At 49.7% G+C, this 15,050-nt stretch overlaps 2 protein-coding genes across 5 annotated transcripts in view; both read left to right on the top strand.

The window, feature by feature from the left end:
• The window catches only part of LOC137799636 (microtubule-associated serine/threonine-protein kinase 1-like), a 61,712-nt gene extending 56,206 nt beyond the window's left edge, over positions 1-5,506 (top strand). For all 3 annotated transcript variants that reach the window (XM_068596454.1, XM_068596453.1, XM_068596452.1), the window contains 6 exons: positions 71-328; positions 405-637; positions 861-983; positions 1,159-1,295; positions 2,376-2,563; positions 2,782-5,506. In XM_068596454.1, coding sequence (XP_068452555.1) covers positions 71-328; positions 405-637; positions 861-983; positions 1,159-1,295; positions 2,376-2,563; positions 2,782-4,505 — 2,663 coding nt within the window. In that variant the 3' untranslated portion in view covers positions 4,506-5,506. The remainder of the gene's footprint in view (positions 1-70; positions 329-404; positions 638-860; positions 984-1,158; positions 1,296-2,375; positions 2,564-2,781) is intronic.
• Positions 5,507-7,528: 2,022 nt separating this feature from the next.
• On the top strand, positions 7,529-13,747 carry atg4da (autophagy related 4D, cysteine peptidase a). Of its 2 annotated transcripts, none has more exons than XM_068596449.1 (11): positions 7,529-7,922; positions 8,794-9,064; positions 9,153-9,236; positions 9,567-9,740; positions 10,343-10,694; positions 10,800-10,864; positions 10,982-11,133; positions 11,248-11,326; positions 12,240-12,316; positions 12,538-12,657; positions 13,335-13,747. In XM_068596449.1, the coding sequence occupies exons 2-11, from the start codon at positions 8,845-8,847 to the stop codon at positions 13,512-13,514; spliced, it is 1,503 nt and encodes a 500-aa protein (XP_068452550.1). In that variant the 5' UTR covers positions 7,529-7,922; positions 8,794-8,844; the 3' UTR covers positions 13,515-13,747. The 2 variants fall into 2 exon arrangements, with proteins under 2 accessions (XP_068452550.1, XP_068452551.1); XM_068596450.1 differs by lacking the exon at positions 7,529-7,922 and adding an exon at positions 8,431-8,664.
• The last annotated feature ends 1,303 nt before the right edge of the window (positions 13,748-15,050 follow it).

The following is a 15,050-nucleotide window of genomic DNA, read 5'->3' as shown; positions in this document are numbered from 1 at the left end:
GCAGCTCGTCGGACGACGTCATGCTGCTTTACACTGAAACAACCATTTCTCCACGGCTCCGTCCTCGCAGACAAGTCGCCGAGACATGGAGAGACACCGGGGGTCGCCGCGGCCGTCGCCACGCTGACCCCGGGCCCGGCGGCGGCCGGTCGGGACGTGATGACCCCTCTGTACGACCCGCTGGGCGCCCGGGCCACCAACGACCTGGTGCTCCGCAGGGCGCGCCACCAGCACCTGTCCGGCGACAGCGAGAAGCGCAACTCCAGAGCCGGAAACAAGGTCATCAAGTCGGCCTCCGCCACGGCGCTGTCCGTCATCATACCGTCAGGTGAGCGCCGCGGCGAGAGACGCAGGTAAGGGCGGTTTGATGGCGCGCTGACTCGATGCATCTGCTCCCTCTCCAGTGGAGCAGCACGGCGGATTCTCTCCGCTGGCCAGCCCCATGTCGCCGCACTCCTTCTCCTCCAACCCGTCGTCCCGGGACTCTTCGCCCAGCAGAGACTTTTGCCCGGCGGTCAGCGCGCTGCGCTCGCCCATCACCATCCATCGCTCTGGAAAGAAGTACGGCTTCACCCTGCGGGCCATCAGGGTCTACATCGGAGACAGCGACGTCTACAGCGTGCACCACATCGTTTGGGTGAGAAACTCTGGAGGCTCGCCCTGAGACTCAAGTCCTACTTTAAATGGGGTCCAAATATCCCCGTATAGGTGTTATCTCTCATTCCCTTACATTCTACAGAATAACAAACATAAGTCATGTTACTTTGGGGATGAAGGGAACATATGTCATGCTTTCCTCTCATCGCAGCGTTCAGTTTAATGATTCATCAAGCGCTTGCATGTGTTGTGTTCCTCGGCAGCACGTGGAGGACGGCGGCCCCGCCCAGGAAGCGAGCCTGTGCGCCGGCGACCTCATCACCCACGTCAACGGGGAGTCCGTCCACGGTCTGGTCCACACTGAGGTGGTGGAGCTCATCCTGAAGGTGGGCGGCGGCGCGCTCATTCCTTCTCTGGTGACATGAACGTAGCCACCGGGCAGTTCTTCTGGGCCACTTGTCCATTCATAAAGTTGTCAGTTTTAAGGAAAAAGGCTATTCATGTGCTCAGACAACGTGCCGGACCGCTGTCAAAGTGATTCAATGTCTGTGATCTGTGCAGAGTGGAAACAAGGTGACGGTGACCACCACGCCCTTTGAGAACACCTCCATCAAAGTGGGTCCGGCCCGCAAGGCCGGCTACAAGTGTAAGATGGCGCGCCGCAACAAGAGGACCGCGGGGAAGGACGGCCAGGAAAGGTGAGAGCGTACGCGGCTGCAGAGCTGCAGAGCTGCAGAGCTGCAGAGCTACAGAGCTGCAGAGCTGCAGAGCTGCAGAGCTGCAGAGCTACAGAGCTGCAGAGCTGCAGAGCTGCAGAGCTGCAGAGCTGCAAAGCTGCAAAGCTGCAGAGCGGCGACGCCTTCAATGTCACGAGGTTAAACACTAAAGTGAAGGCGGTGGTTGGTTTTGTGTCTCTTTTGTGTCCGAATCAGCTTTACTGGCCATGTGTGTGTACAAATACATGGAATTTGACTCTGGTTACACTTTGCTCTCGTCGTACATTTATATGAATTATATATTATCTCCAACCCATGGCGCAGTGGTTTTGCATGTTTAAGCCCTTCTTAACATTACTGTTTACTTTTCGTAGCGTATCATAGTTTTACATGCATTTCAATCTAGTCAGAAGCCGTTAGAGTCCATTCATAAATCACACATGAAAATCCCTCACCTTTTGGGGAAATTCGCCGTTTTGAAACCATAACAGGTGACCGAGGTGAATCGTGTAGAGGGGGTTGTGTTCAGTGAACTGCGAACAGGTGCGCGTGCCAGAAGGGAGCGCGAGTGCATGGTAATATAATATTTGATGGTATATCTAAGTTAAGTTACCCAGAAGCTCTGTTGACATAGACTTAGCTAACGTTAGCTACAGCTTGATGAATTGAGTCATTGAACACAGCAGGAGAGAACGCGTTAGCCAGCTAGCTAACACAGCTGGCTAACACAGCTGGCTAACGCAGCTGGCTAACACAGCTGGCTAACGCAGCTGGCTAACGGTCCGGTGGAAAGTTATTAGCTAACGCTTCCGCTAATGAGGAGGTGGATTCTGAGGTGAGGGGACTGAGCCGCTTTAAAAACTCCCCTCCTCCCTCCGTAATATCCTTCTCACCTTCTTCACCTCTGACCCGTTTTCATGATAAATGAGAGTTATCACTGATGGTGCAAGTTAACATTTGACACAAGCAAAATGTAAATAATCCTTTTCCCAACACCCATGCTTATATATATATTTTTAAGTATTAACATGAATCCAAATCTTACTTTTCCTCGTCCGACAGTAAGAAGCGGAGCTCCTTGTTCCGTAAGATCACCAAGCAGTCCAACCTGCTGCACACCAGCCGCAGCCTGTCCTCGTTGAACCGCTCGCTGTCCTCCAGCGAGAGTCTCCCCGGCTCCCCGACTCACAGCTTGTCTGCCCGGTCGCCGACTCAGGGCTACCGCTCCACGCCGGAGCCCTCGTACCTGGGTAGGCCTGGAAATGATGCACTTACAGGTGTCAGAGCACCTGGTCACGTCGCGCGAGAGATCGTAGTTTAAGAGCTGCAGAGGAAAAACATGTGGGCATATTTTTAGAAGTCAGAGCTAAAGCTAACAGCCCCGAATCCTCTTGCCTTTGAAATCAGAAGTGTGTGTGCTCCTCTGGGACTCGTTGCATCCTAATTGATCTTCTCTGCGTTGGTTTAGGTGCCTCCTCCCAGAGCAGCTCTCCGGCCTCCAGCACTCCGAACTCCCCGGCTCCCTCTCAGCACATGAGGCCCAGCTCGCTGCACGGCCTCTCCCCGAAGCTCCACCGCCAGTATCGCTCCGCCCGCTGCAAGTCGGCGGGCAACATCCCGCTGTCCCCGCTCGCCCACACGCCGTCCCCCACGCAGGCCTCGCCGCCGCCGCTGCCCGGCCACACCGTGGGCAGCTCCAACACCACCCAGTCCTTCTCCGTCAAGCTCCACTCCTCGCCGCCGGTGGTCCGCCCCAGGCCCAAGAGCGCCGAACCCCCCCGGTCGCCTCTCCTCAAGCGGGTGCAGTCGGCGGAGAAGCTGGGCTCGCCCCTGACCCAGTCCAGCTCCACGGGGGGGCTGGGCGGCCCGCTGAGGAAGCACAGCCTGGAGGTGCAGCACTCGGAGTACCGCAAGGACGCCTTCCTCTGCGAGCTCGGGCTCCAGAGCCTGCTGGAGACGGACGGGGAGAACCTGCCCCCGAATCCTCCGCCCCTGCCCTCGTCCTCCACAAACCCAGAGACCGGGGTCCTGAAGCCCGCCAGGAGGCTCGGGAGGCAGGAGTCGCCGCTCAGCAGGGAAACGCTGCTGGCCGGGAGGGAGAGGGAAGAGAGGGAGCGGGGACGGGAGAGGGAGAAAGAGAGGGAGGCCGACAGCGGGGCGGTCCTGGAGAGACTGAGTCGCGTTGGAGCGACGGCATCCCAGTCGTCGTTAAGCAGAAAGTCTTACAGCGAGCTGCCCTTCGGCTCGCAGGCTGGCCAGAGCTCCAGACTTTGCGCAGAAACCACGAAAGCGACCAGTGCCGGCGCCCCGAGCAAAACCACGGGAGGTCTCGGCGGTCATAAGGGACCTGAGAAGATCCCTCAGGGTCCGGCGGACTTCACGTCGAAACAGCAAGACCCCGCGGCAGCCAAAAGTGTGTTTTCTAACATCCGAGAGGTCAAGGAGCAGCTGTGGGGCCGAACTGAACCGAAGCAGGACGGAGACAACAGGGGGAGGCCCGGCGGCCCGGCCGCCGCCTTCAACAGGAGCGCTGCGTCCAGTCCGGATAAATCCGTCGGCGGGAGCGCGTCGGCCAAAGCCGGCCTTCTGAGCATGAGCAAACCGTTCAAACCGCCGGGTATGGGCGACGGCCTGAGGAAGGCTGCAGCGGAGAGCGCCGACTCCAGGACTCCGGACTTCGGCCCCAAGAGCCCGAAGCTGTTAGCGCGCGTCCTCGCCCCCATCGTCCCCCCGCACGGCCAGCCGCTCCTGCTCGGCAAGGTGAGGCAAGGACTCGGGCCCGTCAACTGCTACCGCGGGACCCTGGACTGGGAGGACAAATGCCGCCTGGAGGTGGTGGAGGAGCATTCGCCCTCCCCGTCCCCATCCCCGACCTCCGTCGCCCCCTCCCTGTGCGGGCCGTCGCTCTGCAAGTCGCGGCCCGTCTCGCCCGGCGACAAGACCAGCTTCGTCAGCCAGCTGACCACCGTGGCCAAAAGCGTCCTGGGGCCCATCAAGCTGGGCTCGCAGGAGGCGTCCAGGAGCAAAGAGCAGCAGGCGAAGGCGGCGGAGGAGAGGCAGGGGGGCGCGGCCGGGAAGTCCGACTCCCCGTCTGGAGGCCGGGCGGCCGTCGGGGCTCCGGCGGTGACCCAAAGCCCCGCCGGGTCGCCGCTGGAGAGGGCCGCGACCGGGAGCAGCCAGTCCAAAATGTGACCCCTTGGGATTTTAGTAAAACAAAAAAGGAAATGAAGAACAATGCGACAGAAGTCAAGCACTTAAAAACAATGTACATTCCAGTTTCAGAGTATATAAAATGTTATTTATTGATTCCTAACTCAAAACCAGGAGTGAAACAATCTCATGTAAAGGTGCATTATCTGTTGGTTTTCTATTATAAACTATTTAATAAGAGGACTCTTTAATGTATCGTGGTACACTTCACCAGATGTATAAGTGTGTGGGTCTCTGTGAACGCATGTCATTTATGGTTGTGTACTGTACGTGTAGAATAAGGTACAAGAAGGTCAAAAAGTGCTTTACCGATCAAAACATGCTGAAAACTGTGAATACCAAAATCCAGTCACTCTATTTTGTCTTTCTCCAAAAGCCAGCGTTTCCTTCTCTCGCCGCCTCACCGCGAGCGAGGCGGCGTTCTGCATCGAGCTCGTTCCTTCTTCATGCGGCGGTTCAAGGAGTCGCTCGTGCACGCGGGTCAGACGACAAGGCCGAAGCGGCTGTCACGTCTAGCTCTGTCTGGCGCTGTGTGTGTGTGTGTGTGTGTGTGTGTGTGTGTGTGTGTGTGTGTGTGTGTGTGTGTGTGTGTGTGTGTGTATGAGTGCGTGAAGCCACCTCGGGTCTAATTCTGCCGCCTCTTGGAGGCTGTGTCGTCCTGCAGAGGAAAGCTGGTTTGACAGCGCTCCGGCTCAGCGCTTATCTCCCCCTCGCAGGAGGGCTGCCACAGCACCCTGTCTTTTTCTTCTTTTTCCCCGACTACAGCCTTCACACACACACACACACACACACACACACAAACATGCACTCACACACTCACATTGCCACAGGAAGCAGCACTGTCAGCAGACGTTTTTCTATTATTATTTTTTATGCATTTAAACCTGTGGTCCTATGACTTAGGATGTGAGTGTGTTTCGTGACTGAGTTAAGCAGTGTGTGAGAACGTGTGTGTGTGTGTGTGTGTGTGTATATGTGTGTGTGTGTAATCACACTCACTCAGCATGGGGGTCATGACGTGGAACCAAACTGGGAATAAACAGACGGCATTTAGGATCCAGAAAGAGTTCTTTTATATATATATATATATATATATATATATATATATATATATATATATATATATATATATATATATAAAGGAATCGTAAGCACATATACAGGCCGTATGGATGTAGCATACAGTTGTGTGTTGGTTAAAGGGCTCTAGAGATAAGGGCACAGTATATCACAGTAGACCTGTTGCTGTAAATAAAAAAACAGAAAAGAAAGAAAAACATGTATCTGCAGAATGACTGTGTTAGGAACCGCACTTCAACAGGATGAAACCAACAGGAAGCCGCTTGTTTTTATTGCATTAATTAGGCTACTTCCTGTACAGTCGTGCTAGCGGTTGCACGTTGTTTTGGTTTTGATCGGTTTGGAAACAACAACAACAACCTGTAATTGGTTAAAAGCTATGCAGAGCTACAATAGTGGGAAGTGGATTGTTGTGGTCTTGGCGGATCTTTTTTTACATAACCAGTCGTTAATGTGTACATTTAAAAAAAGAAAAACGCATATATGAATGCATCTTTAATGCAATATAGATTGAGTTGTCCTTGCTGAAGGATAGCAATCTACCCTCAAAGTCAGACGGGGTGAGAGAGTACCAGTGACTTCACCCCTCCTCACTAAGTCTCATGCAGTTCATGCAACAAACCATCGTTTGAGTTTCCATTCTGCTCTACTGCCCTCCAGTGGTGTGAAACATCACTGTCAAACATGTTCCCATCACATGTTCATCAATAATCTGCTGGCGAGAGTTTCGAGCACTAAAACGCTGCAGAGTTGAGGTTATTAGCCATAGGGTTACTGAATATGCATTTATGTTTCATATGGCAACAATATTTGCAGTAATTATCAAATGAACACTTGAAACATGAATTTATTCCTTTCCTGTTGTCGTGTTCTTCACGTGACTGTTAATTATATCTCCTGGGATAGGGATTAACATTTTTAATATAATATACTGTCTTATATATTCTACTGATAGGAAGCAGTTCTTTTATATCTTGATGTAATAAATGAGGCATCAGGTGACCTGACTAAGAAAACTAACTGTAATGTAATCTTCTACAGCTATTACGCCCACTTTCAGGCCTTTTTCCCCAATCAGTGGTGTCTATACTAGTGTTACATGTCTGAGAATTTCTTTTGTTCTTTTCGTGGTTGACAGAGAGAGTAGTATAAATGCACTTTATTTGGAAATCTGCTGGTAGTTTGTAAGTTACTTTTTTGATGAAAAATAAAAATACTACTGTATACAGATGTGTATTCTAGAACTGAACACGAAAGTCTGAGTATAAAAACATTCCACATTTCTCTGTTCACTGAAAGTGTATTTATTTGTACCATGGGGCATTTTTGTTTGTGATAGATGTGATTCAAATGCAGACACCCGAAGTGCAGTATGTGGAATAAAAATTCTGAGATTTGTTCCAAGATTTGCCACCTTTTACTCTTTTGTGAATATAATATGTGATAACACTGCTGCAGCACACTTTATGTTGTCACAATAGATGCTTGTTTGGCTGCATAATTATAAATAAATCATAATTTTCACTGCAGACAGAAGCGTCCATGCCGTAGCAGTTGCAACCATCGTTGATCCTGGCCGTACTTTATTTAGGTCTCTTGGTCTCAGGCCCCTGGTTCTGTTTATTCTGACTGGCATGCATGATTTACCTAGAAAAACGTGAGAAACAAACTAATTAATATCCATTTTTTCCCCTTTTCTTACCTTAACAATTCATAATATCCAACATGAAAAGGCCTGTGAGGTTATTTTCAAACCTGTGCACATAAACTTTTTTCATTCAACATTAATATTTTATATAAATATACAATATTGTCCAAATGTAGCACCGGTCCCTGAAATCCAACGTCTATTTAGTGTCACGTGATCATATTATATAACTGAGAGCCAATGGCACGCTGCTGATGGCTCACGCGCCAATCAGCTGTCTCGCGGTCAACCAATGGCGTCGAGTCAGGAAAGGACAACAGGAAGTAGATGTCCGCTGCTGTCAGGAGGGGACTCCGCTGAGTCGGAGGCTGGTCGGTGTGTGCTGGATTAGCTTCACCTCGGTGGGCACACCGAGGTCACGCTGCACCATACCGCCGGGCTTTGTTGAGAAGTACCGTGAATGTAATATCGGTGCCCGGTACGGCTCGCTAACTAGCGCCGGGGGCTGAGCGTCGGGAAACGGTCAACCGTAGCTAGCTTGAGCGAGCTAGTACATTAACAGGACATTTATCCGTGAAGAAGGCTGCAGACGTGGATGAAGACCGGTGGAATCGCTGAAATGAGTCACAACACCTCAAGGATCCGAGCCTCCTAGCCGTCTTTCACTGCAGGTACGGAGCGGTTTGCGCGTGAGTCTTTAGTTTGAGGTTTCCGGTGGCTTACCGTGAGCCGTGTTTAAAGGGGAGGCGTGACGTCACTTGAACGCCGGGCTCTGACATCGTGTCAAAAGAACAACATCTTTTGTGTTGCATTGCCGTCGCGTGACAGATACAAACGTGTGAGGACGTAGATGTGTATCCGCCAGTGACGGACACACGTCTGTACTTTCTGTGTTTCAGCGGCTCGATCTGCTCTGAGCCGCGACCGCAGCCGCCATCATCAGATGCTTTTCACGGTCGTTAAAAAAAACCCGACACGCCGGTTGTCAAACGCTAATCACGTGACGTTTATGCCGCTCATAATGGTTCCCATTAGTGGAACCAGTGACTACACGCCGTGCTGGTCGTGCTCCCATGTCACACTGCTACTCATCAGTCTCAGGCCCGAGGTGGAAGAGTCACTGTACTTTTCTTGTGTTGTTGTGCATTGTGACATCGGTGGTTGAAGGATGACTTCAGTTGTGCACACTGACTACGAGCAATTATCTCTATTTTTCAGGAAGTGAGGACTTGCTTTTGACCTACAAACTTGCAGTCGGCCGTTTCCCTATGAGGAGGAAACCATCTTCATTTAGAGCATCGAGAATGTAGTTGGACAAAAATGTTCTGCAGAGAAAGCTCAGGCGGAGGAGGATCCCTCCTCCTGGTTGACAGACATGCAGTGTGCTCTCAACAGTAGATGGATGTAGGAAAGGTTAAATGACTACGTGGGGAAACAGAATTATTAGCCAGTGTCGGGTTAAAAAGCTAACGCCGACTGAATGTTGAGCCCAAGTTAAAGCGTTTCAGGCCGAGTCAATAATTGAACCTTCTTTTCCTTCAGTTCTGTGTTGCGATGAGGAGCACCAGCGTTCAGCTCTGAGGGCTCAGAGGCATGAACTCAGTTTCCCCCAGCGCGGTGCAGTACGTCGGCGGGGTGATGCAGGACGAGCTGGCGGAGAGCCGGAGGCAGCAGCAGCCCCTGGAGCGGCAGGGCAGCTTTGGTCTCAGGCCGGCGCAGACCCCAGACCCCGGGAGGGAGGCCGGCGGAGAGCCCGACGAGATGGACAAACTGAAAGCCAAGCTGATGTCCGCGTGGAACAACGTCAAATACGGTGTGTGGGCTTAAAGGGAGAGTGTCTTGTTCGTGGTCTTTGATCGACACTTTGCCAACTTCCATTTCCTCCTCTCCTCTTTCTCCAGGCTGGACTGTGAAGTCTAAAACCTCCTTCAACAAGATGTCGCCGGTCACCGTCCTGGGACACTCCTATCTGCTCAACGGGGAAGGTGAAGCTCAAAATACAGAAACAGGATTGAGTCCTTTCTCATCAAAAGCGCTGGTAGAAGCTGCGTTTCCTCTCTACAAAGAGACTCCAGGTGTTGCAGTCATGTGTGTTTTTGGTTCACCACAGTGGTGAAAACCCCCGTTTCCTTTAAATGGTTGATGGGTTTACGTCAGAACACAAAGCAGTTGACCTAAAATAAATGTTTTTAAATGTTCCCCTTTGACTACACAGTCCTGCCAACCCGTGTGTCTCATGTCAGATAGTCGTGCGGTGAAATCTACGAGCAGTTTGAATGGACAAAGTGTGAGTTCTCTTTCTTGTCCTCCCCTAGATGCGGTGGAGCGGTTTCGTTTGGCTTTTGTGTCCAGGATCTGGCTGACCTACAGGAGGGACTTCCCTCAGCTGGACGGCTCCACCTGGACCACAGACTGCGGCTGGGGCTGCATGCTGCGCAGCGGCCAGATGCTGCTGGCTCAAGGGCTGCTGGTCCATCTGATGCCCAGAGGTTAGTCTCCCAGCTGCACGCGCTTCTAGTTTCACTATGTAGCTAATCTTAGTTTCTTCATAGGAAGGGATCTCTCGGCAGTGTGACACACGTTACGTTCTTACTGTTGGAGGGAAGTGCTCCTTTTTCTGAATTACTTTTGCTCGAGACAGATCATCGGACAGATCTGCCTTTTCCTTTTTTTCAACACTCAATCTGTGCTCTTTTCATCCTTTTATCTAAATCATGTGTTGTTCTTCTCACTATTTATATCTCAGGCCAGTTTTTATTTACTCAGTTTCACTCATCAGTGTTTTCTGCTCTTCACCTCTCTCCTTTTATCTTTTCTTTTTTCCAATTCCTTTTTTCAGAGTTTTTTTGTATCCTGATTTATTCCTGTTTCTATTCTTTGCTGTCTTAGTCCGTCACATGGTCACTGTTTTGATTCTCTCTTCTGCTCTCCATCAATCTGTCTGTTTGTAGAATTTCTTATTCATTGTGCCGATGCTTATTGATCCATAACCTGATTGTTCAATGCTAAAGACTGACGACAAACAGTCCCCAGATGTTTTAGCGTGGCTCTACTTAGTTGCTAACTGCAATCTCCTTTTTGCATTCTGCAGATTGGGCTTGGCCAGATGCTCAGCAGCTCACCGAAGTGGACTTTGAGGTGTTCAGACCGCGCTCCCCAGCCCGAGCTGCAGGAGTCCCCATCCCGTCCTTTGGCTCTCCACGAGGGTCCAACGGCCCCGAAAGGTCCCTGACGAGTGATCAGGGGCCCAAATGCAGCCAGAGGAAGAGACCGGAGTCTGCGCGGGACAAGCAGGCGGAGCCGCTCCACCGCAAGCTGCTGGCCTGGTTCTGGGATCAGCCCCCGGCGCCTTTTGGGCTTCACCAGCTGGTGGAAATTGGCACAAGTTCAGGGAAGAAAGCCGGTGACTGGTACGGCCCCTCTATAGTGGCCCACATTCTGAGGTAAAGATGGCAGGAGGGGCTTTTTTTCATTATTATTTTTATTACAAGCAAGGAATCACAATATTCTTTGTGTTGATTTGATTTTTTGAATATTTTGTTATTCAGGAAAGCTGTATCCAAAACCTCTGTGCTCCACAACCTGGCTGTGTATGTGGCTCAGGACTGTACTGGTGAGAGGGACACGCTTGATGTTTGTTTTAATAATTAGTCCTTTTGAGGGTCCAGTTCAGCTTGTGTTCCTTTTGGAGACATCTGAGAAGTCTTCTCTCTGTTTGGTGGTGTCTCAGTGTACAAGGAGGACGTGGTGCATCTGTGTGACCTGTCGCTGAGCCAGACGCCCCCCGACCCGTCCAGCCAGGCCTGGAAGTCCGTCATCATCCTGGTGCCCGTTCGGCTGGGAGGGGAGGCCCTCAACCCGTCCTACATCGAATGTGTCAAGGTGTGAATCGCTCGGCGCCCCCCACCCCCTCATCCACAGACCCTCTGAGCTCACTCGTCATGTTTCCTAAAGAACTGTGTTGCCGACCTTGAGCTCTCTTGTGTTCGTTTCCAGAACATCCTGAAGCTGGATTGTTGTATTGGAATCATCGGAGGCAAACCGAAGCACTCCCTTTACTTCATTGGCTTCCAAGGTGAGAGCTTTTTCTTTCTGTTCGAGGTGTTTCAGAACAATCCTGTTATTCTGAAGAAAGCACTTTGTGTTCCTTGACGTCATCGACAGGACCCGGGGCCACGCAGCTCTTGTGTCTGCTGTTTGTGTCTCGGTACACTGAGAACTGTGCACAGGGAGTCGGCTCCTGTCGGGCTCCGCGCACAACAAATGACTGTATCTGTGTTATTTAATGACCGTTTATGTAATATCCAAAGCTCTTCTTTTCTGTTCTCTGGGTCTCCGTCACTGTTTCCAGAGGCAACAATCTCTGAATCGGTGATGATGGTGACACTGGCTCACCTAACCCAGCAGTCATTACACTGCATAGTTAGCAAAATACTACTCTATAAATATATACCAAAACAACTGGGAGCTGCTGAAACGTCTCTTTTAGCTCATCCACTAACTTTGTTTATCATGACTTAACTTATCAATATTCTGCTTCAATGATTCACTCAGTACTCGATGTACGTCGCTCTCCTTCAGATGTTTTCTCATTGTGGATTTAACAACATTGTAAAAGTCTGACTAGTTCATGTAGGAACTGTGAAGAGCAGTCTTCCTCAAAGCTGTGTAATTCCAGTCAGAAGGAGGAAGAAGAACAAAGTGACCGCTGCCTGTGACGAGCTGAGACTCTGACGACAAAGCAAGCAACTCTTCCTCAAATACACTTCTTGCTAATCATTGATTTCCTCTTACTGGAGCAAGGATTCTGAAAATCTTCAACCATACACGCAGTGGAAGAAATAACCGCTGTTTTTAGAAACCAAGCCTTGCTGCAGAAAATCTATAGTTTTTTTAAATACAGTGGTTATTTGGTGGCGTTATGTGTCATTCTTCTGTGGTGGTTTCATGCTGTAATCAGTGTTTTTATTCCTCTTCCTGTCCGTTAGACGAGCAGCTGCTGTATCTGGACCCTCACTACTGCCAGCCCATGGTGGATGTCTCTCAGGCCAACTTCTCACTCGAGGTCAGTTTCATTGTCCTCATCTTTATATTTATTTATATGTTGCCCCTATCTCTCTCCCCTCAGCCCGTCTGGCTTTGTGTCGGCTCGTCTTGAACTTCTCGGACCATGTGACTGTCTCGCTCGGTGGTGTTTTGACCGTGCAGGCCGTTGGAGATAACGCGTCCCGTCCTGAATTGGTATTGACCTTTTTTATCGACCCGTCTCCTTCTGTCCCTCGCTAGTCGTTCCACTGCAGCTCTCCCAAGAAGATGCCCTTCAACCGCATGGATCCCAGCTGCACCATCGGCTTTTACGCCAAGAACAAGAAGGACTTTGAGTCGCTGTGTTCGGCCGTCAGCGTGGTGAGTTTTTACAGCCTCCTGTGAAAGTCAGAGCCTTCACAGCGGAGAGAGAACAGTTAACGTGCTGCTGTGTGAAAGAAGAGATTGACCAAACAAACACGGATGTATGACACCATCTACTTTATGAAGGTGATCCCACAGGAGGAGCCTGGAAGTTAAATGATTTAGCTCTCAGGCTGGAATCCATCAGCTTCCTGGAATCATATTACGATGCGTTCATAAACAAGAACATAAGAAATCAATGTTTCCTGCATGAGAGGCTCAAACCCCTCAGCGCCTCGCTGAGACGAGCTGGACGACGTTATTTATTCTGTCAAAGTTCAATCAGATTAATTAACAACAGCAAAGGAGGCTCCTCTTTTATTTATTTCATTAGTAAAAGTAAGTTGGGGTCGTAGCAGTTGGCAGCCGACTATTGTTTTTGGAAAAACAACTTGAATTGAAGATCTTGTGATTGTTGTGCTTTGTGTCGAATATTACATTTTCAATTTAAAATCTAATTAAAACTAATTGTGGAAAATAACCCGTGGTTACAGTTCTTTTTTAACTTTGGCTCACAAGCGATGCCGAAAGGACTTCATTTAATTGATATCCGTGTACTTTCTTGACGTGACATTTGTGTTGATTCTGAAGCATTCTGGGACATTTCTGTTGACTCATCCCCGTTGTCCTCGCAGGCCCTGTCGTCATCTAATGAGAAGTACCCCATCTTCACCTTCGTGGAGGGCCAGGGTCAGGATTACGGACTCGAGGGCCACAGCAGCAACCACACTGGACCCGCGGCCCACATCCTGCCGCCCGGCCCCCTGAGCAGGAGCAACAACCGACGAAACAGCGACGAGTTCGTCTTCCTGTGAGGCGCCCGCGAGGGTGCTGCACTCGCTCCCACCTGTAGGGGGCGCAGGAGCACCGCGCGTTCCCTTTGAAAGGGAAGGACTTGAGTCTGTCGATGCTGCGAGGTGGACGCTCCAGTGCTTTATCGCCTCCGCTCATAAACGGAAATACAAACTGTGGCTTCTGTTATCACCCTTTTTTGTGTGGATGGGTATTATAAGCTAAAGTAAAGTGTGTGCGTGTGTGTGTGTGTGTGTGTGTGGAAGGGGGGGGGGGGCTGTCTGGAGCGCTGTATTTCACTGTGCAAAGGCAGGATTTCAAATTGGTTTCGTACTCGGAAGTGTTCCTGATTCACTTCCATCAAAAACCTCAGACGACGAGCATGTACGAGCAAAATCAAGCACTTTGTATTTTCATCCTGGACCAGAAGGCTTTTTTTTCCATGATGTTTGATTAACTCTCTGGTTATGAAGGTGGAGCCTGATGGTCCTGACTTGTATCATGTGCCACCTGCTGAACGTCCCCCTTTTTGTGTTTATGTCTTTAAAATGTATTTATCAGGTTGTCGAACATGTCGTTTTTTTTTTTTGCTTGTGTACGAGTGTTGGGTCAGTTCAGCTTACCTGCCTGTCCTGAATAAGTGTGCTGACGTATTTAAGAGGTTTCAAATTCTTCCAAGAGCGCCGTCTTGTACAGGTTACAGTCTGAGGCCGTGGCGCTCCATTATTGATCATTGAGAAGAGGAAAGGCTTCCAGGAATCTGCTCTGAAGAGTTGCTGGACCTCCGGTCCCTTCAGCTGGAGGTGGATGTCTGGTTTTACCTGGTAAACTGTGGCTTGTACCATTTTTTTTTTTTAAAAAAGTAATCTGGATAAATTTGCAAAGTAAAAACCCAGAAAAGCTATTTATCACCAAACACGAGTTCAGGTTCTGGTTTTTACTCAGTAAAGGTCTGTGAGACCGGGCCGGGCTGAAGGGAGTGTTGGTTTCAATGTCATTTGTGTTCAGTTTGTCTCTTTTCTACATGGAGGCTACTACTGCAGGTTGCTCTACTACTGTCATTTGGTTTGTTGTCCTGATTAAACTTCAAACACTGGAGTCACGTTTGTGCTTTCATCTCATACTGTAACAGAGGAGCCGCTTGGTTCTGACCCGATCGCTGCAGCAGCAGCTCAGACGGGTCACTCTGGAACTAAATGCAGTGTTTTGTCTCCAGGAGGTAATCCTTCCTCCAGCGTCGTCGTCGTGAAGTTCACTTCCTGTTGCTCTTCACCATCCAACTTTAGAGCAGATCTGTTGTCTTGTTTGTTCCCTTTGAGAACTCAACTGAGAATATTAAATCTCATCAGGTGAATACACAGGAACACTGTTATTAACCATCAGGCATTAGTTATTTCAGTTTTTCTTCTTTAAAATACACTGAAAGTGGATCGGTATAGAATGATGGATGCGTACATTCATAAAAATACAGAAGAAATACAACAAAATTCTAATAATTATGAATTATGTAATTGAATAATTGCAGGCAGTTTATATGGACAGATATATTTTTAAACATT

The sequence above is a fragment of the Clinocottus analis genome, unplaced genomic scaffold, assembly GCF_023055335.1.
Source record: "Clinocottus analis isolate CAN_PGR_092001 unplaced genomic scaffold, fCliAna1.0.p SCAF_37, whole genome shotgun sequence".
In the NCBI taxonomy this organism is placed as follows: domain Eukaryota; kingdom Metazoa; phylum Chordata; class Actinopteri; order Perciformes; family Cottidae; genus Clinocottus; species Clinocottus analis.
Note: the sequence above shows the minus strand (reverse complement) of the source record. Positions and strands in the feature narration are given on the sequence as shown.